Source organism: Schistocerca piceifrons, chromosome 8 (assembly GCF_021461385.2).
Source record: "Schistocerca piceifrons isolate TAMUIC-IGC-003096 chromosome 8, iqSchPice1.1, whole genome shotgun sequence".
Taxonomy (NCBI): Eukaryota; Metazoa; Arthropoda; class Insecta; order Orthoptera; family Acrididae; genus Schistocerca; species Schistocerca piceifrons.
Genome location: NC_060145.1, coordinates 263277188 through 263302337, shown reverse-complemented (window position 1 = coordinate 263302337; position 25150 = coordinate 263277188). Strand labels below are relative to the sequence as shown.

Below are 25150 nucleotides of genomic sequence, written 5' to 3'. Positions count from 1 at the left end.
AGAAGTTTCGAACAGAACCATCAGCAGAGAAGGTTATGCTGACTCTCTTTTGGGACGAAAAAGGCGTCATTCTGGAGCATTACATGCGTAGAGGGACCACTGTCACCAGTGCATCATACACAGATCTCCTAAAAAATTACCTGCGGCCTGCAATCAAATCAAAGCGACTTGGACTGCTGTCAGCAGGTGTCCTGTTGCAACATGACAATGCAAGGCCCCACACTGCCTGTACAACAGTTGCAACAATCACAGATCTGCATTCTGAGTGTCTTCCTTATCTACCATACTCACCAGATCTTGCCCCAAGTAATTTCCATATGTTTGGACCACTCAAAGACCCAACGGGAGGAAAGAAGTTCCGTTCTGATGAAGAGGTACGCCACGCGGTGCATGAGTGGTTGCGCGGACTAACAAAAGAATTTTTTTCTAAGGGAATTTATGCACTTTGTAAGCGCTGGAGGAGTTGCATTGAGCGTGGGGGAGGTTATGTTGAAAAGTAACACAGCTTTGTACCACTTCTGCACAATAAATATTTAAAAAAATATTTATGGTTTTCATTTGACTCGTCCTCGTAATACGTAAATCGGCAGAAAGTAACTCCTAAATTGGTAAAAATAATAGCGATTATTGAACAAAATACGCGAAGTTGGCCACAAAATGAAACGGTTTTTCCCGGTTCCTAGTTAAACTTGTTTACTCATCAATATAGTGCAAGCAAAGCAAGTGGTTGGAGTTACATCTTCTAGACAGAGTTGGCACTCACCACAGTCTTCATCAAAATATGTATTTGCATCATCGCTTAACCCACGTCCCGAATCCTCCCTGAAAAAAAAAACTCGGATGTTACCTTATTCACGGTCACTTTCAGCCTATCAGTATCCTCTCCTGTTCAGTCTTTATATTTATGACCTTCCAAAAACATCTTCAAGCAAGCAGACGGTAGACGGTATGGCTCTGGCTTGTCAATCAAAGAGCTTGGTCAGTCAGAGGGAACAGTAACAGAGGACTTAGCGGCTCTTAACTCATATTTCAGAAAATGGGGACGGGGGGGGGGGGGGGGGGGGGAAGCCCAGTAGCACTAAGAGCGAGGTTTGTGTTGTTCACCCAGACAACAAACAAGCTAACACAGTGCTGAAGGTGCAATTTGATGGCTATATTCTCCGTCACAACAAGTGCACCAAGTATCTTGGCATCACATTTGATTGCTGTCCGTTTTGTAAGCAAAATCCATAAAATACAACAGTTAAGATAAAATCATGCAACAACATCATTCAGAGGCTGTGTGGCACAACCTGGGGTGGCTTCAATAGAGACTCTTGCACTGGTATCCTCGGCCTCAGAGTATTGTGCTTCAGTGTGGTGTAATAGCTGTCATACCAGCCTCATTGATGCACCGCTCAGCAACATGATGTGCATGATTACTGATACAATCAGACCAGCTCATGTCTACCGGCTTCCCCCGCTACCTACCACAGATTCTCACAACTGAGACCCTGATTAGAAACTACCACAACGTACAAAAAAGTAAGGAACTATCCATTCATCATCATCTCTCCTTTCTATTCTTCTAGAGTGCCTACTATTTTCCTTTGCGTTCGCTATCTCTTAAATCACTTAGCTCTCGGAAAGACAGTATACTTGAAAAGACGACGTCGATTTTGATCCGATGACAACATATGCCACCGGGGAGATATTAGAAGTACTGATAACGGTTTCAATGTCGTCCACCAACAGGCAGACTAGTGGTGGTATAACGACCAGACCGCCACCTGCGTATACTCTTCAATAAGGAATGCTCACAGCCAGAAGGCTCAGTCTGGCGCAGGCGACTGAAGCAAGCAGTCGATCATGCCACGGAGATGCACTCGTGCTCCCTACAACCAATTGAATGAGCTTCAAAGCGGTCAGTCACACTGTGACCTTCTGAGTGGCGGAATGGTCCTTTCGGGGAAGTTCCACATAAGTCGGATGTGCTCCGTCCGTTGGCAACGATGCTAGTGTCAGTGGTCACGTGAACATTCTCACACTCGTACACGAGGTTCTGGACGTCCACGCAGCACAAACGCCCGCCAGTAATGCTACGAGTATATTGTAAGTGGGGGATATCATAGCACAGATAGCCGGCCGGAGTGGCCGAGCGGTTCTAGGCGCTTTAGTCTGGAACCGCTACGGTCGCAGGTTTGAATCCTGCCTCGGGCATGGATGTGTGTGATGTCCTTAGGTCAGTTAGGTTTAAGTAGTTCTAAGTTCTAGGGGACTGATGACCTCTGATGTTAAGTCCCATAGTGCTCAGAGCCATTTGAACCATAGCACAGATAAGAGGACATTTGAGCCCAGACTTGTCAACCAAACTGTTTCGAACAGTCTATTAGTAGTGGGACTACGGGCACGCACAACTCTAGCCCATCTGCCATTCAGGCCACAGCATCGACGTGCAGTGCTCGACTGGTGCTGTCAGAGTATTACTTGAAAGATGTACTCACGCGCCGTAGTCTTCAGTGATGAAAGCAAATTCTGCTTCCAAGCAGGTGATGGTTGTTTGCTCGTATGACATAGACCTGATGAGCACTGTCTCGTAGATTGCATTCGTCCAAGACATACTGGCCTCTCCCCTGGCCTTACGGTGTTTCTGGAGCGTAAGCTAACTAGCAATCGGTACGTGCACAATGTTGTTAGACTCGTTCTTTTGTTTCTTTTGCCATTCTTGCAACAGGAAGGTGATGTGTTGTTCCAACAGATATGCTCGCCCATACACTGCCCGTGAAACTCAATGTGTTCCGCAAGACGTCCGTCAACTTCCCTGTCTCCGCACTTGGCTCCAATGAAGCACGTGTGGGATATGGTGAGACGAGAAGCGACACATGCGACATGTTAACCAACATCTCTTACATAACTACGTGAATAGGCCAGACAGGTGTAGCATAACGTATCAGAAGACAGTATCCGTCACGTGTACCACTGACTGGATGACCGAGTTAGCGCCTGCATTGCCACCTGTGTAGGCTAGACCGCGTACTAATGTAGGTGTTTCAGCATGGGTTTTTACCTGGTACCTCAGAACCGCTTGTGCTATTGATCTTTAAATGTAATCATTTCATATACTCCACATACACCGCTGCAACAATAAATCTCAATAAATCTTGAGTGAATTGGAAACCTCTAAAAGCATGTGCTAATTTTTTTCCCGTCGTTTATATTGTTTACCTGGCAACAGGTACATAACAAACGCCGTTAGAGGCCACCAGCACACAGAGACAGCCACTAGCATGGCGTGTCTGAGGTCCATTCGCAGCCAATATCGAAAGCTGCCAACCGTAGACTATATTTCTTCCGCCTTGTATCGGCGGACACGGAAATTTTTCAACAAAGAGCCACCAAAACACCACATGCTGTGGACGCTCAGAAGATTCGGAACCAGCAGTTAGACAGTTTAGTTCAGTTAGTCTAGGTCACTGGCTGCATCTCACTGAGTACAGTACGCTGTTGACTAAATATGACATTCAGTCATACTGGCAATATCCTAGACTACCAAAATACAACAGTTAAGAGATTTCATTGTGTTAGGTTTAGGACATACATCCAGTTGTTCCAAAGTTAAGTACCATTTTTAATAAACTCGTAACAAATGTAATTTGTTATTTCTTATTGTTTTGCCACGTTTCTTTATAGTGCCGCACTACGGAGTTCTCACTTACAGATAAACTATAGGACCAGCAACTTGGGTTATTAAAATATTTTCTTTCAGCTTCCGTCACAGCGGCGATAATATGCATTTCTTTGTAGTGACTATTTTCTGACAATCGCATCCATTTTCAGACCATAGCCTACAAAAGATTTTATGGTGTAAACAAGGCAAAATTACAAATTATCTCCATGAGTGTACATACAAGTCGAACGTTACATAAAGTATTACAAACCCTTATTACTTTTACATTTGTGCAATATAGGCTTTTACATAGTTTAGAGGTAGGTGTAATCATACAGCTCCCATCAATGTATATGTGAGTAACCAAACATGCGTTACTGCTTACCATTAACCATTAGATACAACATTATAAACCTCATACGAGCACACAATATCAATTATTTCCAGTCGAATGCATCAAAATGAAGTGTGACTAGGATAGCACAGCGCTTCAGTTTGCTGCATTCTATTGGAAACAATTACTAACGTCTAAGGTACGTAAAAACAGGTACTGAATAGATGTAAAAATGTTAATACAAAAAGTTTGTGATACTGTATGTAACGTTAGACTTGTACGCACGCTCATGGAGGAAAATTGTTATCTTTTATTTGTTAACACCATAAAATCCTTTGTAGGTCATGGTTTTCAAATCGACGCGATTGTCCAAAACTAGTCACCACAAAGAAATGACACTGAAGGAAAATTAAGATTTTAAACAAATGTTTATTTGTAACAACGCAAATCATCAGTCACTAAGGACCTATAGCAGGAAAACATTTTCCTGCTACCAGGGATGCTTGGGTTGAATTCACTCACTACATTCACAGTAAAATATGCAGGGTCGGCCTAAGCCTTTATACAATTATCAATATTTACTTTACAAAAACTATAGAACATACGAATTTGTGGTTAATGACAAATGAAAGAACAAATCAAGTTTGTTTGTATACCTTTGTTGCAGGTAGAAACAGAGAAGAGAGCATTACAATCGCTGTTGTTGTAAAATGGCGTCACGTAAGAAGAAGGCGCAGTGTGTTCTATGGTATCACGAGACAAAAACTCGGATTAATGTACAGCGAAATTTTCGAAGACAATGTGGAAGAGAAGCACCTGGTACAATGAGTATTGTTGTGTGATATATGAAGTTTAAACAGACCGGTAGCATGTTGGATCTTTCGTGAGCATGGCAGCCTTCAGTCAACGAACGTCATGTGGAGCTGTGCAGCTGGTGTTCTCACAAGCACTCCCAAATCTACACGACTCGCATCTCGTGAATTGCGGATTCCTAGAACCACAGTGGGATGAATTCTACACAACAGATTGCACCTGCATGTATGTAAGTCCAGGTAAGACACGCGTAATAACCCGATGACAGAACTTGTCGGGGAGCTTTTCTGACTGAGATATTAGCACGAATCGACACCATCAATGAATGCCTTCAACGAATTAGTTTTTCAGATGAGGCTATTTTCCACATATCAGGAAAACCTAACAAGCACAGTTCGAGGCTATGAGGTTCGGAAAATCCACATGTTGCCTTAGATCAAGTTAGGAATTCCCCTGAAATGAACGTGTGGTGCATTTTAATGCACAGCACAGTCACTGGCTCTTCCTTTTTTGTCAAAAAATCAGTAGCAGCTAACGTCTGTCCGGATATACTAGCAGATTTGTGGAACCGCAACTAAGAGACTTGTAGCCTGATGTGATTTTTCGTCAAGATGGTTGATATGGTACACCACCGCACTGAGGATCGCATATTATAAATGTTATTAGTTAAAAATATCCTGACAGGTGTATTGGGCATGATGGTCCCTCTGTCTGGCCAACAAGACTACCAGACTGGGCGCCGTTAGATTCCTTTTTGTGGGGCTTCGTAAAGGACAAATACATTAAGAAGAACGATAACAGATGCTGTTGTCGGCGTTACAGAAGGAAAGTTGGTAAACGTATGGCGTGAAATGGAATATCGATTAGACATTCTTCGAGAAACAAAGGACGCACATGTTGAAGTTTATTGACATCGAAATGAAAACTTCGTGATTTTTTTCTTTCATTTCTCAAAAACCAAAATTTGTAAGTCTACAGCTTATGGAAAATAAATAGTGACAATTGCAAGGACATCAGGCCTACCCTGTACACCTATGTTTTGTCTTCCGTCAACAAACCGGAAAAACTGTTGTCGATCACTGCAGTCGCATCACTTCACTTATGTCATTCTCTCTCATGTCAGGTATTAACTATCAAGTGCGCACACACTTTCCCGACACTCCAAGCTTTCCATATGACCATTGTTTTGTATGCCTACAACAATCTCACGATTTGCATCTCATCTGTCAGAGAAATCATCACGACCAGTAAGTAACGATTCGTGTCAGTGGTCGGAATTGATGGTCTCACGTTACGCCAGTTGCCTTTAATGTTGGTTTCAACTTCCCCAAACTTTATCTACCTGTACTCGGTATTCCACTTCTGGCAATGTCGCCCAGTTTGAAAACCTCTTACATCAAAGTCAACGGCGACACGTAGCTCCATCACTCAGTTGCAAAGAAACAAAGAACCAAACATAAAAAGAGCTTGGGCTTTGACGCCCATTGTCAGTTCCGATTAAGGTTTTCCGGATAAGTGAGTGAAGTGTCATTTATGAAAGTGATGTGCGTTTCCGTATTTGTTGCATGTGTCCTACCTGGCAATAACTTATCAAAACCTCAGCGTGAAGGTACAATCGTCAATCGGAAAAAATTAGCTCTTAAAACAATGGAATACGGAACGAGTCAGTCTGAGATAAAAATTCATAATCAATTAATTGTTATCGTAACTAAGCTGATCGCAGCACCTAACAGTAAACTCTTTGACCCTAACCTAAATTTATTTCAAGTGAATTCCATTTTTTTTTCTCACACGTAAGAAGTTTTTGTAACAATAGCTCAACATTTCTTACTGCTTGCTGATTCTACATATACCATACAAACCTTCTGATATTGTACAAGTATTTTACAATTGCTGTTAGAAATCCGTATATCCAATCTTGAAGCCAGTTTCATTCCTCATTCCATATTCTGCTACGATGAATTTCGAGACTAAAGACTTTCATTAAATTTATTAAATTACAGGTTTCCTTCACGACCTACTCATATGGCTAATTTAAAAACTGCATCAATAATAACAGAATCAGTTGTGCAACATTAAAATTAAATTAAACGACTGTTTCGAAAAGTAACTTTTATTCCAGTGATGCAAGAGGACAAGCGATCATGATTTTTAATCATACAACTGTAACCCAAACGCCCTATATGAATTAATATTACTAAAGCATGAATCATAACATTAAATTCTCCATAACTTCGGAAACGTTACAAACCTGAAAATCTAAGATCAAGTTTTGAATACGCAAGAAAATTGCTCAAAAATTTCAGTCTTTTATGAATTGTTTATTTACCACACAATAATTTTCAGTTGCTTATGTGACGACAAGATGACGTGGATAGGCTTCGGACCTTTCGAATCCGGAAAAGGTGGACATTCCCAGTCTCACCGTGCCAGCCATCAACAACAAACGCGGCATGGTTTGTTAGTCCAGGGTGAAACCGGAAAGCCACAGAAAACTAAGTAAGGGAAAGAAAAGAAAGTGCCACGAAGACTTACTTCCAGAACGTGGAATGTAACCACTGAAACATAAAGCATTCCCCACATTTAGACGGTCACATAGCTTCAGACATATGTTCCTACTAGTAGTACTAAGTGTAATTCTGATAAAGGTGAGTGCAATACTCTGACTTTACGTCATATAAATTATGATGTTGCTAAATATGTTGCCGTTACAGTTTTTAAACTCAACACATGATGTAAGTTGTCCTCAAATTTTCGGACTACTCAAATTTCTTGGACTTTATGTATACACGATGTACTAAGTACTGATGTAGTTCACTTATTATTATTATTATTATTATTATTATTATTGCCTTTAAATATTTTACATCTTCTATAGTTATTAAAGCATTCACTCGTACGACCATATTACCCGTAGTTGCTTTGTAATTATTGAAGGTATTTTAAATCCGTATTTACAACTTCAACAAAATGCGTATTTTTGTCTCCAGACACGTCTTCGACCTGCTATCTCATTGAATGGAGCAAGAGAGTTCTACTTCGGACTGAGTCACGCAGACCTGCGAAGACGAGTCTGGAAAGGCCCTGCACAGCGGTGGGATACCAACCAGACTGTCGCCGCTATACGGACCAACAACCAGCAATGATGGTCTGGTGCACCATTTCACTTTATAGCAAGACTTCTTTTTGTCATCCGTGGCACCCTTAGAGCAAAGCGGTAGATCGACGGTGTTTTGTTGCTTTTTGTGGAAAGCAAGCCATCCTAGGCTAGCATTTCAGCAAGATAATACCCGTCCGCACACTGCCACAGTTTCTACTGCTTTTCTTTGTACCTGCCAGCAACGTCGTCGAATGAATCTCCTCCCAGTTGTGAACATTTGGAGCATTATGGGCAGGTCCCTCCAACCACATTCTGATATTGCTGATCTAACGCGCCAGTAGGACAGAATTTGGCACCATATACCTCAGTAGACCATCAAACAACTCTAGCAATTTATTGAAGCCGAATAAGTGCTTGCAAAACGGCCAGAGGTCGAACGACACATTATTGACCTGTTCAGTTTGTGAAGTTTTTTCCCTTAAATAAATCATAAAATATTTTTGAAATTCTAGACATCTACTGATTTTCTTTGTGCCTGCCAGCAACGTCGTCGAATGAATCTCCTCCCAATTGTGAACATTTGGAGCATTATGGGCAGGTCCCTCCAACCACATTCTGATATTGCTGATCTAACGCGGCAGTAGGACAGAATTTGGCACCATATACCTCAGGAGACCATCCAACAACTCTAGCAATTTATTGAAGCCGAATAAGTGCTTGCAAAACGGCCAGAGGTCGAACGACACATTATTGACCTGTTCAGTTTGTGAAGTTTTTTCCCTTAAATAAATCATAACATATTTTTGAAATTCTAGACATCTGTATGCCTGCACATCATATCTACCAATTTCCAGCTCATTCGGGTAATTCTTCATGATGCATCTTTTTTGTGTTATGTCTCAACACTAATGCATCATGATATACCTGAAATTTGAAAAACGTTGACTACATAAGAGAGCACTGTAAAGTGACGAATTTAAGAAATCGCGGTTAATACTAAAAAAAGAAAACATCGTATGTGTTCTTCAAAACTGTTCAATTTTCATACCACTGGACAAGATAGCATTGCAGAAAAAAATACTTTGTTGTTGGTATATGTCCGTTATTTTGATTGAATACTTTACGGGAGGAAATACTGTTCAAATAGATACTACAAGTACATGTAACTCCATAAGACAGTGACAGCTCCGTGGCCGCTTCAACGAATTTAGACTGTACATGGAAAAACGATTTGAAGGTATTTTGAAACTGATCGTGAATGAATGGATGAAATTTCTTTTAAACCGAAATACGGAAGAACCTGATACAAATCGGATATGATGAGGAAAGCAAACAAATATTCGATAGTTGTGGGTATAAAGCCCTATCGCAAAATATACAATGCCTGTTTTATATTAAATATGTAGAAAACGATGTTCAGTTTATTGATACCTATCCCTACCTTATACGTATCTTGTGAAATCAAGCTTTAGTGCTTGCATAGTAAGACCAAAGAAATAAACCTAATATTTCCAAAAGACAAGATCTTTGTTTGTTCTCTACAGAAACTGAGCCACTTATCCAGTCTTTTGTTTAGTAGCTTCTGCCTCAAATATCTACTTAATAGTTAATTTAAGTAGCTAAATGCAATTTCACAAGAGTCCATGCTTCCATGTATGCAGAGTATAATCAAAAAGATAAATTTAACTACTGTAACTTGTTTTTGAGGATTTACTCAGGCAAATTTTGCGAAACGCCACCATAAATATCAAATAAGCAATTAAACAAAAAATGGAAAATCCAGGATGGAATGTAACAATATTATGAAACGAAAATTTGCCATTCACCATGTAGCAGAGATGCTGAGTCGCAGCTAGGCACAACAAAAAGATTGTCACAAATAAGCTTTCAGCCAGCAAGGCCTTCATCAGAAATAGATGACAGATACACGCACCCCCCCCCCCCACACACACACACATGCAAACACAACTCGCACACACATGTCTGTAGTCGCTGGCAACTGAAGCCACACAGTGAGCAGCAGGACTGGGTGGGGGTAAGGAGGAGGCTGGGGCATGGAGGGGGAGCGATAGTAGGTTGGGGGTGGGGACAGTGAAGAGATGGAGTGGAGAGAGCATAGGACAGCTATGTGCAATCGGGGGGCTAGACAGAGGGCAGAGGAGAGGTGGAAGAGGGGAGAAGTAAAAAGACTGTGTGCAGTGGTGTAATGATGGCCCTGTAGTGCTGGAATGAGAAGAGGGAAGGGGCTGGATGGGTAAAGGCAATGACTAACGAAAGTTGAGGCCAGGGAGGTTACGGGAACATAAGATATACTGCAGGGAAAGTTCCCACCTGTGCAATTCAGAAAACCTGGTGTTTGTGGGAAGGATCCATATGGCACAGGCTGTGAACCAGTCGTTGAGATGAGGGATATCATGTTTGGCAGTGTGTTCGGCAACAGGGTGGTCCACTTGTTTCTTGGCCACAGTTTGTCGGTGGCCATTCATGTGGACAGACAGCTTGTTGGTCGTCATGTGCACATAGAATGCAGCACAGTGGTTTCACCATAGATCACATGACTGGTTTCACAGGTAGCCCTGCCTTTGTTGCGATAGATGATGTTTGTGACTGGACTGGAGTAGGTGGTGGTGGGAGGATGTATGGGACTGGTCTTGCATCTAGGTCGATTACAGTGATATGAGCCACGAGGTAAGGGATTGGGAACAAGGGTTGTTTAGGGATGGAAGAGTATATTGTGTAGTTTCAGTGGACAGCAGAATACTACCGTGGGAAGGATGAAGCAGGACAGTTTTCATTTCAGGGCACAACGAGAGGTAGTCGAAAACCTGGCAGAGAATGTAATTCAGTTGCTCCAGTCCTGGGTGGTACTGAGCTATGAGGGGAATGCTCCTCTGTGGCCAGACGGTAAGACTTTGGGACATGGTGGGAGACTAGAAAGATACGACATGGGAGATTTGTTTTTGTAAAAGGTTGGGAGGATAATTACTTCAGTGGCCAGAGACTGCAGCCATGTGTGTGTGGTGCGTTTGTGTGAATGTGTGTGTATGTCTGTTGTCTATTTTTGATGAAGGCATTGCTGGCTGAAAGCTTATTTGTGACAGTCTTTTTGTTTTGCCTCTCTGCGTCTCAGCATCTCCGTAATTATTATTGTATGACTTAACTTGCCATAACTCTCCTTAATCTTATTAAGCAGTGTTGCTTCCATACATTATAAACCACAATTACTGTAGAAGCAGTGGGTGGTTGCAAAATTTTACTGCTAACAGATATACTTGTCTGTTAGCACTGGTAAGTGTATGCAAAGGCAGCCGATATCGATCGTTAAGTGAAGGCCGTCGGCTACTGCGTTGTCCGTGGTGAGAAGAAATGCCTGAAATTTGGCATTCTTGGCACACTCTTGACACTGTGAATCTCGGAATATTGAATTCCGTAACGATTTCTGAAATGGAATGTCCCATGCGTCTAGCTCCAACTACCATTCCGCGTTCGAAGTCTGTTGATTCCCATCGTATGGCGATAATCACGTCGGAAACCTTTTCACATGAATCTCCTGAGTACAAATGACATCTCTGGCAATGTACTGCCCTTTTATATCTTGTGTACGCGATACTGTATATGTGTATATATGTATATGTGTATATGTGTATACAGCGTGATTCAAAAAGAATACCACAACTTTACAAATGTGTATTTAATGAAAGAAACGTAATATAACCTTCTGTTATACATCATTACAAAGAGTATTTAAAAAAGTTTTTTTCACTCAAAAACAAGTTCAGAGATGTTCAATATGGCCCCCTCCAGACACTCGAGCAATATCAACCCGATACTCCAACTCGTTCCACACTCTCTGTAGCATATCAGGCGTAACAGTTTGGATAGCTGCTGTTATTTCTCGTTTCAAATCATCAATGGTGGCTGGAAGAGGTGGCCGAAACAGCATATCCTTAACATACCCCCATAAGAAAAAATCGCAGGGGGTAAGATCAGGGCTTCTTGGAGGCCAGTGATGAAGTGCTCTGTCACGGGCTGCCTGGCGGCCGATCCTTTTAATCTTATCAGCTGCAGACAGTGCTTGAACCAATTTCAGACGATAAGGTTTCATAACTAACCTTTTTCGTAGGACTCTCCATACAGTTGATTGTGGAATTTGCAGCTCTCTGCTAGCTCTGCGAGTCGATTTCCTGGGTTGCGAACAAATGCTTGCTGGATGCGTGCTACATTTTCATCACTCGTTCTCGGCCGTCCACAACTTTTCCCTTTGCACAAACACCCATTCTCTGTAAACTGTTTATATCAACGTTTAATACACCACCTATCAGGAGGTTTAACACCATACTTCGTTCGAAATGCACGCTGAACAACTGTCGTCGATTCACTTCTGCCGTACTCAATAACACAAAAAGCATTCTGTTGAGCGGTCGCCATCTTAGCATCAACTGACACTGACGCCTAGTCAACAGCGCCTCAAGCGAACAAATGTACAGCTAAATGAAACTTTATAGCTCCCTTAATTCGCCGACAGATAGTGCTTAGCTCTGCCTTTTGTCGTTGCAGAGTTTTAAATTCCTATAGTTGTGGTATTCTTTTCGAATCACCCTGTATATGTATATATGTATATGTGTATATTGCTAAACTACGCTTTTGTCACCTCAGCGGAAGTCACCATTACTGTGAACTCAGTAGAGGCTAGAAAATGTTGCTTCTAACTGATACACTAAAGTGAGTGGGTAGGTATAAAAACATTCATCACCCCTATAGTTATGTATGTCTGAAACATTGTCTCCACAGTTTTGCACTTGATACAAGTCTAGGGACATATGACAGAGTACCGAGAACACAATAACACTGGAAACGAGTTTTTCGGAAAACTGACAGAACATTTGACATTTCCGCTCCTCTATCTGCCCAGTAGGTACGCCTCAGTAACAATATTATTTGAACAGCGACATTAAATACCGCCCATTTCTGGTAGGGATGTGCCAGGCACTGGCATACGTGAGTACTGTAGTGACCTGTAGCACGGTGCGCGTCTCGTCCATCCAGATGTTGGCGCCGGCCGGCTCCTCGAAGGCGGCGTCGAGCTGCAGCTGCCCCAGGGCGCGGATGGCGCCGGGCCCCGCGCCCGTCGCCCCCCACAGCTGGTAGACGAGGCGCGTCGACGTCGGGAAGGACGAGCCGTACGGCGCGCACACCACGTACACCGCGTCGCCGCTGGACGCGTGGCGCGCGCTGCCGTCCGCGCAGCCCGGCCACAGCGAGCCGTTCTCCACCAGCACCTGCAACACGGCCAGCCGTCCTGCACTGCCGCCCTGGGGGAAGTCCCCAGCGCAGGGTCGCCACCTGGGGAATCCCCAGTCGCAAACACAGCATAATGGCGGCTGTTTCGATAACTTTGCGGCAATGATGGTTGTTGAAATTGATATCTTAGGCTTCCGGAATGCTAGGGAGAGAGGCGGGGTGTGAGCCCTTCCCCCTCTTGGAATCTGTGCTGAACGTTTTATTGATTTCAAGATTCTCAAAAAAATGTTCAGGTGTGTGAAATCTCATGAGACTCAACTGCTAATGTCATCTGTGGTGTCACCGCCAGACGCCACACTTGCTAGGTGGTAGTTCAAATAGGCCGCGGTCCATTTAGTACATGTCGGACCCGCGTGTCGCCACTGTGTGATCGCAGACCTAGCGCCACCACAAGGCAGGTCTCGAGATACGAACAAGCACTCGCCCCAGTTGTACGGACGACCTAGCTAGCGACTAGATGTACGAAGCCTTTCTCTCTCATTAGCCGAGAGACAGAATAGCCTTCAGCTAAGTTAATGGCTACGAACTAGCAAGGTGCCATTAGCCTTACAGTGATTGTAATTAAAGTCTCCTGTGTATAGTCAAGAGCGATGTACCACAATGATTGATTAAAGATAAGTATTAATCCAGCTACGTACTTTTCTTCATAGCATTAATTACGTAGCCTGCTCCAGTACTTCACGCCCGTCGGCGTGTGTGCACGCGTGCCTTTCCTTCGGCTACCTCCAGTAGCGTAACAGTCTTGTTACGTCACTACATCATCAGTCCCTAAGCTTACACACTACGTAACCTAAATTATACTAAGGACAAACACACACACCAATGCCCGAGGGAGGACTCGAACCTCCGCCAGGACGAGCTGCACAGTCCATGACTACAGCGTCCAAGACCGCTCGGCTAATCCCGCGCGGCCAAAATTCTCATGTGAAATGTATATACACAGGCTGAAAGTTTGTAGGAAAATTTTATATTGAACTAGAAATGGTCAAATGTAGTATCGATTGTGTGGTGGTATCACTGATCGACAGCCATCGCTGGTTCAAGGTTGTTTCCTGTCAGAAACGTCACAGTTCGTAGTAATAGACGGAAAGTCATCGACTAAAACAGAAGTAATATCCGGCGTCCCCCAAGCAAGTGTTATAGGCCCTCTACTGTTCCTAATCTATATTAACGACATAGGAGACAATCTGAGTAGCCGTCTTTGATGTTTGCAGATGATGCTGTCATTTACCGTCTTGTAAAGTCTTCAGATGATCAAAACGACTTGCAAAATGATTTAGATAAGATATCTGTATGGTGCGAAAGTGGCAATTGACCTTGAATAGCCGGCCGGTGCGGCCGAGCGGTTGCAGGCGCTTCAGTCTGGAACTGCACGACCGCTACGGTCGCAGGTTCGAAACCTGCCTCGGGCATGGATGTGTGTGACGTCTTTAGGTTAGTTAGGTTTAAGTAGTACTAAGTTATAGGGGACTGATGACCTCATATGTTGAGTCCCATAGTCCTGAGAGCCATTTGAACCATTTTTTGACCCTGAATGAAGAAAAGTGCGAGTTATTCACATGAGTACTAAAAGAAATCAGCTAAATTTCGATTATGCGATAAGTCACACAAATCTGAGGGCTGTAAACTCAACTAAATACTTAGGAATTACAATTGTAAACAACCTAATTTGGAACGATCACATAGATAATATTGTGGGTAGAGCAAACCATACACTGCGATTCATTGGCAGAACACTTGGAAGGTGGAACAGGTCTACCAAAGAGACTGCTTACACCACGCTTGTCCGCCCTATTCTGGATTACTGCTGTGCGGTGTGGGATCCGCATCAGGTGGGACTGACGGATGACATCGAAAAAGTACAGGGACTGGCACCTCGTTTTGTATTATCGCGAAATAGGGGAGATAGTGTCACAGACATGACACATCAATTAGAGTGGCAATCATTATAACATACGCGTTGTTCGTTTCGACGGGATCTTCTCATGAAATTTCAATCACCAGTTTTCTCCTCCGATTGCGAAAACATTCTGTTGGCACCCACCTACATAGGGAGAAATGATTATCACGATAAAATAAGAGAAATCAGGGCTCGCACGGAAAAATTTAAATGCTCGTTTTTCCCGCGTGCCTTTCGAGAGTGGAACGGTAGAGCGACAACATGAAGCTGGGTCATTGAACCCTCTGCCAGGCACTTTATTGTGAATTTGTGAATAGCAGAGTAATCACGTAGATGTAGATGGGTAATGTGTTGGAGTAGAAACCGAGTTGTATGGAGGACTCTCAAGTGTAAAGGCGTGTTGTATCTGATGTTTGCTGGATGCATACTTACTCGCTACGGGCGGTAATGATTTTTATTTACAATATACCATACTGTAAATACGAGGGTTGTCCAGAAAGTAAGTTCCAATCGGTCGCGAAATGTAAACCACTGAGAAAATCCGATAAAGATTTGCACAGATTTGTTGGGCAGTGTCTCTAGTATCCCCGTCGATCGCGTCGCGTCGCTCTTTTCAGTTTTGAGTGAACAGTGAGCTCGTAAAGATGCTTAGGGAATAGCGTCTCCCGCCAAGTATGAGGGCCTGGTTAGAGATTTCGCCTGTGTCATGCAGCCCACATAACACAACTGTCGAGCAGTTCCTTCTTCATGCCAATTCTCAGCCGCACCTTGCAGGGGCAATGAAGACGCTCCTGCAGCGTTTCCGATGAGAAGTGTTTGATCACCCACAATACAGCCCGCAATTGGCTCCCACTGAGTCTCTTCTCTGCCCACAAGAACCTCTGGCTAAGGAAACACAATTTTTCCATAGACAACGTTGCAGACTAGTGCAGATAACTGGCCGAAAGCACAGGCGGCTGCTTTCTATGACGAGGATATTGGAAAGTTGATACAACTCTACGACAAAACTCGAAGTTGGAGCGGCGACTATGTAGAGACGTAGGTGGAAGGTGTTCCTAACTGTTGCAAATAAAACGTTCCTGTTTCTAATAATTTCCGGGTATGCAGACGGATCAAAACGTTCCTGGTTTTCACTGTGATCTCCATTTCGCGACCGATCGGAACTTACTTCTGGACAACCCTCGTAATTAACATAAAGAAAGTTGTTTTGTTACCAATGCAATGTGTGTATTCATACGTGATGATTGAGACAATGTATAGCAGTCGCATCCAATGATTTTGTAAAGCTGATCGTTAATGTATAATCACTTTATTGTGTGTTAATTGTGACCATTTTTAATTTTCAAATGGTCAAAATGCGAATTTTAAAGTTAGTTTCATATTGTTACTTACCACAAATCCACAGCAGTTCCCAGCTCCTAATTGTGTTTGATTAACTATTTTTCTCAAGAAATTATTGTCTCAGTCATATTCGATTTAACTCAAATATACGCTAAGCAACAGCCTTGCACAATAGTTGTTTGCTAACTATACAATTCAAAGTACTAACACAGAGCAGTGTTAAGAGTGTTATCACTGTGCAGGTAAAGATAGGAAATTTTATTATTTCAGGGATAGCATTCATTAATCACAGGGACCATTATTTTCAAATTGGTCAAATTTTGTTTTATTACCTGGGCCAATTTCACATCAATAGTGTTTCATCAGATTCAGTTTTTGTGTTATGTAAATTCATATACCTTTGGTTTGGTTTAAAGTTATTGACAGTTTACATTCTCGCAGTTAGAAAAGATCAGTTCAGGGCAAAGGGCATAAATGAAAAGGTAAAGTGCACGTTCGCATGCCATTCCCATTCTAAGAGTTGTGTTGCAGGCTACTTTCAGTTACGTAATTTCAATCATAATTTCAAACGTACATGTTTCACGCGAATTTCTAGAAGTGATTGCCTTTCTTATTCTACTCAGCTGCGTGATACCGTAACATAGTGGCTTTGGTAAATACATTGTTTATACGTGAAATGTATTCGCAGTCGAGAATATGGGCATTCCGGAGGACAACTGTTCAAATCCGCGTCTGGCCATCCTGATTTACCTTTTACGTGGTTCCCCTACATCGCTTCAGTCAAATGCCGGGATGGTTCCTTCGAAAGGGCATGGCCGGCTTCCTCCCCCATCCTTCCCGAATACGATAACCTCGCTCTTTGGTCGCCCAAATCAACCTGCCAACCAACCTGAGAATATGGACAACCGTCAGGTGTATAATGGAATGACGACAAATAAAATTTGTGCTGAACCGGGTCTCGAACCCGGATTTCCCGGTTATCACAAGCAGTCGCCTTATCATTAGGCTCTCCGAGCACGCCCCTGGCCAAACCCAAATTACCATATGTCGTCAAATATGTGTCTACAGTCTGCACTCGTACATCCGCTATGTACATTCCTTTTCAGGAGAGAGATTTTAATTGAAAGTCGCTTGCCCATTGTCAGCGAATAAAAACTATATGCAAGCATGTACGAAAGAACTTCTGCACAACACAGGAATTGCAATACCGTATTTATTGACCGACACCGGTTTAGCGACTTTCAAATAAAATGACTCGTATGTACAGGAATATAAATAATGGATGTACTAGTGCAGGCTGATAACGTATGGAAGTTTGCTCTGGTCATGCGGCGTGTCTAATAGTTTAACGGTAAGGCCATCGCCCAGTCCTGGTATGGCACAGATTTTCATTGTTGACATGCCAGTACACAGCTGATGATTGTCCATATTCGCAGCTGTGAATATACACTCCTGGAAATGGAAAAAAGAACACACTGACACCGGTGTGTCAGACCCACCATACTTGCTCCGGACACTGCGAGAGGGCTGTACAAGCAATGATCACACGCACGGCACAGCGGACACACCAGGAACCGCGGTGTTGGCCGTCGAATGGCGCTAGCTGCGCAGCATTTGTGCACTGCCGCCGTCAGTGTCAGCCAGTTTGCCGTGGCATACGGAGCTCCATCGCAGTCTTTAACACTGGTATCATGCCGCGACAGCGTGGACGTGAACCGTATGTGCAGTTGACGGACTTCGAGCGAGGGCGTATAGTGGGCATGCGGGAGGCCGGGTGGACGTACCGCCGAATTGCTCAACACGTCGGGCGTGAGGTCTCCACAGTACATCGATGTTGTCGCCAGTGGTCGGCGGAAGGTGCACGTGCCCGTCGACCTGGGACCGGACCGCAGCGACGCACGGATGCACGCCAAGACCGTAGGATCCTACGCAGTGCCGTAGGGGACCGCACCGCCACTTCCCAGCAAATTAGGGACACTGTTGCTCCTGGGGTATCGGCGAGGACCATTCGCAACCGTCTCTATGAAGCTGGGCTACGGTCCCGCACACCGTTAGGCCGTCTTCCGCTCACGCCCCAACATCGTGCAGCCCGCCTCCAGTGGTGTCGCGACAGGCGTGAATGGAGGGACGAATGGAGACGTGTCGTCTTCAGCGATGAGAGTCGCTTCTGCCTTGGTGCCAATGATGGTCGTATGCGTGTTTGGCGCCGTGCAGGTGAGCGCCACAATCAGGACTGCATACGACCGAGGCACACAGGGCCAACACCCGGCATCATGGTGTGGGGAGCGATCTCCTACACTGGCCGTACACCACTGGTGATCGTCGAGGGGACACTGAATAGTGCACGGTACATCCAAACCGTCATCGAACCCATCGTTCTACCATTCCTAGACCGGCAAGGGAACTTGCTGTTCCAACAGGACAATGCACGTCCGCATGTATCCCGTGCCACCCAACGTGCTCTAGAAGGTGTAAGTCAACTACCCTGGCCAGCAAGATCTCCGGATCTGTCCCCCATTGAGCATGTTTGGGACTGGATGAAGCGTCGTCTCACGCTGTCTGCACGTCCAGCACGAACGCTGGTCCAACTGAGGCGCCAGGTGGAAATGGCATGGCAAGCCGTTCCACAGGACTACATCCAGCGTCTCTACGATCGTCTCCATGGGAGAATAGCAGCCTGCATTGCTGCGAAAGGTGGATATACACTGTACTAGTGCCGACATTGTGCATGCTCTGTTGCCTGTGTCTATGTGCCTGTGGTTCTGTCAGTGTGATCATGTGATGTATCTGACCCCAGGAATGTGTCAATAAAGTTTCCCCTTCCTGGGACAATGAATTCACGGTGTTCGTATTTCAATTTACAGGAGTGTATTTCATGTATTCATAACGGGCATGGTCACAGCACCTGTTCCTTTGGACACGCATGCATAGCCCAAGGAACATTGCGTCGTACTTCTGGGCAACAAAGGTACTGCGATATGATAAACCTCGTATCCTAACCACATTGTTTGGATGTCACGTTGTTCACGGGAAATTATACCACTTTGTTGCGAGAGTTTTGGTTTGGCATTGTTTTTCAATCTTGAGGGATGTGAATCTTTACAGAACATTCCCGAAATAGAGTAACCAAACAGTTTGTCTGTCGCCTCTTTGTAGAGCCATAAGCGAGCTACAGGAAATGATACTTCCAATAAACAGCAGAGTATAAGGATGGCTTCATTACACTTGCCCAACGCTTGTCCATAGATCCCACAACTACAGCCCCTTCGCTTCCACTGTCAACAAGGCACTGTGAAAGCTGGTGGTGGCTCCATAATGGCGGGGGCTGTGTTTGCATGGAATGGACTGGGTCGTCTGGTCCTACTGAACCGATCATTGACTGGAAATGGTTATGTTCGGCTACTTGGAGGCCATAAGCAGCCATTCATGGACTTCATGTTCCCGACAACGATGGAATTTTTGTGGGAACACAATTGTTCGCGATAGATTTGAAGAACATTCTGGAAAATTCTAGCGAACGATTTGCCCACCCAGAATGCCCGGGATGAATTCCATCGAACGTTTAAGGGCATAATCGAGTGGTCAGTTCGTGCACAAAATTCTGCTCCGGCAACATTTTCGCAGTTATCGATGGCTTTAGAGGCATCATGGCTCAATAGTTGTTTAGGAGACTTCCAACGACTTTTTGAGTCCTATCACGTCCAGTACCTGTACTGCGCCGGGCATAAAAAAGTCTCACCCGATATTTGGAAGCATCTACGACTTTTGTCACCTCATTGTATATAGGATGCGACACTACGCGACATTCAGCCTTGGAGTTATGACTTCTGTAGTACAGTTGCCTTGTCCACACAACAACGTACCAGAACAAGAAAACGAAAACCATTTTGGGAGGGTTGTAGGTTGTTAATAGCTGGTTCTTAAGACCGATTTGATGGCTGTTTCTGAAGGTTTCTACATTCATATTCGTGTTACTAATATTAAAGGATGTACTTCTCACATACGAATGAAAAGTACTTCCTTTAAAGTATACACCTAAAAAAAAATTTTTGAATCGATAAACATGAAAAATTTAAGATATAATATCCCTGTAAAATTTATTTCTTGGGGCACGGCATGTTCTCAGACTCAATCAGTTATACCAGAAATGTAAATTTGGGAATCTTGCCCCATTCCTGGATGAATTTCTGCTGGCGCCCAAGGTGACATTTCCGCATAGGATCTCCTTGTAGATTCTCAAGGTTTCTTTTGACGACGTGAACGCCGATGTCTTAATAGTTACTTAAAATTCACAGTAAAATACAGAAACAACTATTGAACAAATAAGACGTTATTATAAGACGCCACATGAAAGGAAGTAATCAGTGATAATCTACAGGGAGCGAAAAGCTATCTAGATTTGTATAAAAACCAGACCGCAGTTATAGGAGTTGAAGTTAATGAAACTGAGGCAGCAGTTGTGAAGTGAATAAGACAGGATTGATGCTTATACCCCATGTTATTCAAACTGTAGATTCGTCAAACAAGCAGCAAACGAAACAAAGGAAAAATTTGGATTGAGGATTAAAGTTCGTGGAGAAAAATAAAAGATGTAAAGCTTACCGGTGACGCTGTCTCTCCCAAAAAGAGCAAAGGACTTGCAAGTCTAGTTGACCATGCACCGGTTCATATCAATGAGTTTCGAGTGCGGCCAGAGACCTCGTCGCTTGGTCGCTGAGAGACCCTTCTTGCGGCGTCCCGACATGGGGCACGCTAAGAGCCGGCTTAGAAAATTCAGTGCAGGGGACACTTGGGTGATTTTGTCTTGCTCGATACGCGGCCTGGTGTTGAGGGCGCGATAGTGCTGAAACAGTGTGCTACACGACGGACGGATCGTACCCAGTGCTGACATCTCCATGTGGTATGGAGTGTGGCAGACCGTGAAGAGGTATGATATTCGGCCGTAATCGTCTCTGTGTGTGGTGCGACGAAACGGACAGGAGGTTACCGCCGGTCGGCCCTTAAACTCTTGGCTGCAGGTTACCGAGACAGGTTTCGTTGATGGTATAATTCCATGTATGCAGCTCGACTATTTTGAACAATATGGCGAACTTTCATTTGTTAAACCTGTACCAACGGCTCTGATTCGTTGGAAACCTACTGTATTGTATCGATGTGTTTTATAAGGAGCCTTTCATTTCGTGAGGCCAACTTGTATTTAGTTATTTCTCCAGTAACTCTTTACATTCAAGGCCATGCACCATGTGTTGTCTGTGACGTTACTTGAATTTATTTGTGTACGGATATTGGTAGTAGTCTGTGATGTTACTTGAATTTATTTGTGTACGGATATTGGTAGTAGTACATGTGTGTTACGACTTTCATGGGCAGTGGTGTGCCGAGTATAGCTTAGCTTGTAATTATTTTCGGCACGAATCTCATTTTTCATGGCCCATGCATAATTTTCACATAAAAAATTCGGAGGCGTTACTTTTCAGCACACTCTAATAATTATCTTCATAAAGATAACGTACTTAAGACCAAAAATATGTCCATTAATTATCAATATAACTTTCAACACCTTTCCATTACCCATGAAAGTGTAGCTACTGATAAAATAGACGTTAAGTGTAACGTTCTTCTCCACTAACGAATTTCTTAGTAGAGCCACTTGTACATATATTATTAACTATAGAAAACAATGGGAGTGTCGTGAACGATCTTACCTTTCCACATCTCCAGTGAATTAGTGTGATGGATTTATAAAGTGGTGCAAACAGATTTTCTGTTTGATGATGCATGGCTACAAAAGCCCAAAAGTTACGGTTTTCATCTCAGTGTACAACACATTTACATATTTTGTGAAGAGTTTGTTATTACCTCTTAAATGAAAATGTGTTTAAGATTTTTTAAATTTATTCCTCTTCCATAAGGACTGTTTCACTTATGGACGGTGGAAAGTACAGTAGCATAGCTCCATTTCTTTCTTTTCCTGTAATTTTTATTACGTAATTAAATGAATTTAAAACGTCTGGTAGATCGCTGAATAATCACTTGATGTTACTGGAATCTTTTTATTCCAGTTCCAGTAACTTCAATCTACTATTATTCCGCGACCTACCAGCTGTTTTAAAGTCCTTCAATAATTTTATTGAAAACTGTTGCACGCCTTTATGAAGACTTAATTTAAAAATAGATTGGTATTCCGTAGTCCTGTTTTATGACATGCTGTCCACCCTTGAGGCGCTCCTCACTTTGGATTTATGGAAAAAAAGTTATAAGAAAGTAATGCTCTCATCAACTCCAAGGTTGGTTTTGTCACCACAGCATTTCGATACGCATGGAGCTATAGAAGATAATATGCAACTGACTTCATCCGAACTTGGAACTGACTTAACCAACCAGCTGGAGAGGGACCTACAGTTTAACCCTTAAATGAATCATTTTTTATTTCAAGCTGTAAAAATTACCACATTTAGTTTATAGTGCCCACGAAACAAATATTGAAATTTTTTTAAATTAAATTAACAAAGCGTTATTGTTGACAATCGCTGCAAACACAAAAACAGACCTGATTTCAAATCTATCGTAAAGACACTCAAATTAACTGTCTACACTATATCTACTTACGTTTTCAAAATAAAAAAGTAATTTTCAAACCCACAAATCAGTGCACTAACACCAAAAAATCTTCTCTACTTTCCGCCAAAACACACGCGCGGTAGTGCATCCACACAGCTGATTGTCGAACTGGTTCAGTTCATCCTGCCATTTACCATCGCTATGAACAACTACTAGCACCTTAGAAGTTGCAGTAGAGTGTATACACTTAACAGCATAACGAATTTGTTACAAAATGTTGCTCAGTATAGGATACATCGAAGAAATGAAGTCTGTAGCTGATCAGCTACCCTATGCATTAAAGGGTTAATGTGCACGCCAAAAGACAGTGCTAGTCAGACATTTTTTACGTTAAGGAACAATACCAGCCTTGAGAGATGTGATAAGTGTCAGAAAAAAGCGTATGACTGCCCGAGATCACTAGAACACTTTGCCACTTAGCCACTGAGATTAAATAATCTAGATTAGCATTCAGCTGGAATCTAGACGTAGCAGAGAGTCAGTGGGTGGCGGCTTCTACCTGGTGCTGCGTCCAGTGCGAAGTCCTGAGGTCGAACTGCCAGAGGCGCAGCGGCGAGCCGCGCAGGTCCAGGGCTGCCAACAGCTCGCGGCGGGTGTCGCACCACGCTATGGGCTGCGCGCCTGGCGCCCCGGAGCGCTCCTGGCTGTCGAAGTCCGGGCAGAAGGCCTGCTGCTGCTGTTGGGGCTGCGGGGGCCGCGGCAGTGGGGCGGGAGCCGCCTCGGGGCGCTGGTGGTGCGCGCACGGCGGCGGCTCGTCCTCGTCAGAGAACTCGCAGTCCGCGGGTGTGGTGGCAGCCGTGCTCAGCCGCGTGGCGGTGGCCGCGCTGGAAGATGTCACCGTGCTACCGCCTCTGGACACGCTGCTGGGCCTGTGTGTACGGAGAAACATCTAAGCATCTGTATAGTGATGGGCTAAACTGCGATTTTCCGATATCAGTGATTTCTGTGAATGCTACTTTTCAGTATCTGTTATTCTTAACTGTGATTAGTTAAGGAACCTAGGTCGTGTATCCCTCCGCCACTGCTATTTCTGCGATTTCTGCTACTTCCGCGATTTCTGCGACTTCTGCTACTTCTGCGACTTCTGTGATTTCTGCTACTTCTGCGATTTCTGCGACTTCTGCGATTTCTGTGACTCCTGCGATTTCTGCGACTTACCACCGTATGAAACGTTACATCTGTCCACACAGAAAATTGCATCTCAACAAACCTGTCATTGGTAAGTATGTTTTACGTTTGTTCTTCCGTTGGCTTAATTTTGTATTGAAGAAACAACTGTGAAAATATTAATAGTGTAATTAATATGTAAGTAGCCATACAGTAGCGTAATAGTTCGTGTTTATAAAATGAATCCTACATATTGTTATGTTCACAGGTACGCAAACTACATTTTAGTCACTCAGTAAAGTGATAACTCAAAATATCATTGTCAACAGATCTGGAGAAATTGCCACTGCGTCTTTAGACCGTTTTCGTCAGACGAGAGGTTAGTTTCTAAGTGTTTCGATGGACTTAATTACTTCAGTGAGATCGTTCTTGCAAATGTGAAATATACCCCATTGAGTGGCTTTCATTAGAGCAAATTTTAGCAATCTACTCTGTCCATTATATTACTTGTAATTAGTGACAGCAAAAATTTTTTAATAATCCTTGTGATTTTGCAGACACAGTTCTGACTCTGATTACTGGTTGCTGTACGTATCTATCCACATCAAGGCTGTTGAGAGAGACTCGTGAAGATACAAGCCAGCTCTTAGAAGATTTTGCAGTTTAAAAGTGACATAATTGTGAAATAAGTGTGCAGATGAGTGATTAAACTGTGTTTTATTGAAGTTGTTGTGCGATTTTAAAGGAATAATAAATGTTAAATACAGTGAGTGAATAATGAAAATCTCATTTTCCACATGTTTAAGCCGTCCTATACCCGTAATTTTCCGCCACTTATTTACTGGTAAACACTAGTTGGAGAGTGACATGCCGCCCCCCCCCCTCCCCCCGTCTCCACAATCTTGGTGTGACACTGACCTGTAACATATCCCAAAGTCTACAATATGCATTTTGAGGCTGTTGATACGAAAGTTGGAAGTACAGATC

The 25150-nt window shown here is 43.4% G+C and overlaps 1 protein-coding gene across 1 annotated transcript in view; it reads right to left on the bottom strand.

The window, feature by feature from the left end:
* Positions 1-25150, bottom strand: part of LOC124712257 — a 243834-nt gene that overhangs the window by 31668 nt on the left and 187016 nt on the right. The window contains exons 6-7 of the mRNA XM_047242551.1: positions 23556-23925; positions 12909-13172 (exon numbers count right to left, since the gene is read on the bottom strand). Of these exons, the coding sequence (XP_047098507.1) occupies positions 12909-13172; positions 23556-23925 (634 nt within the window). The remainder of the gene's footprint in view (positions 1-12908; positions 13173-23555; positions 23926-25150) is intronic.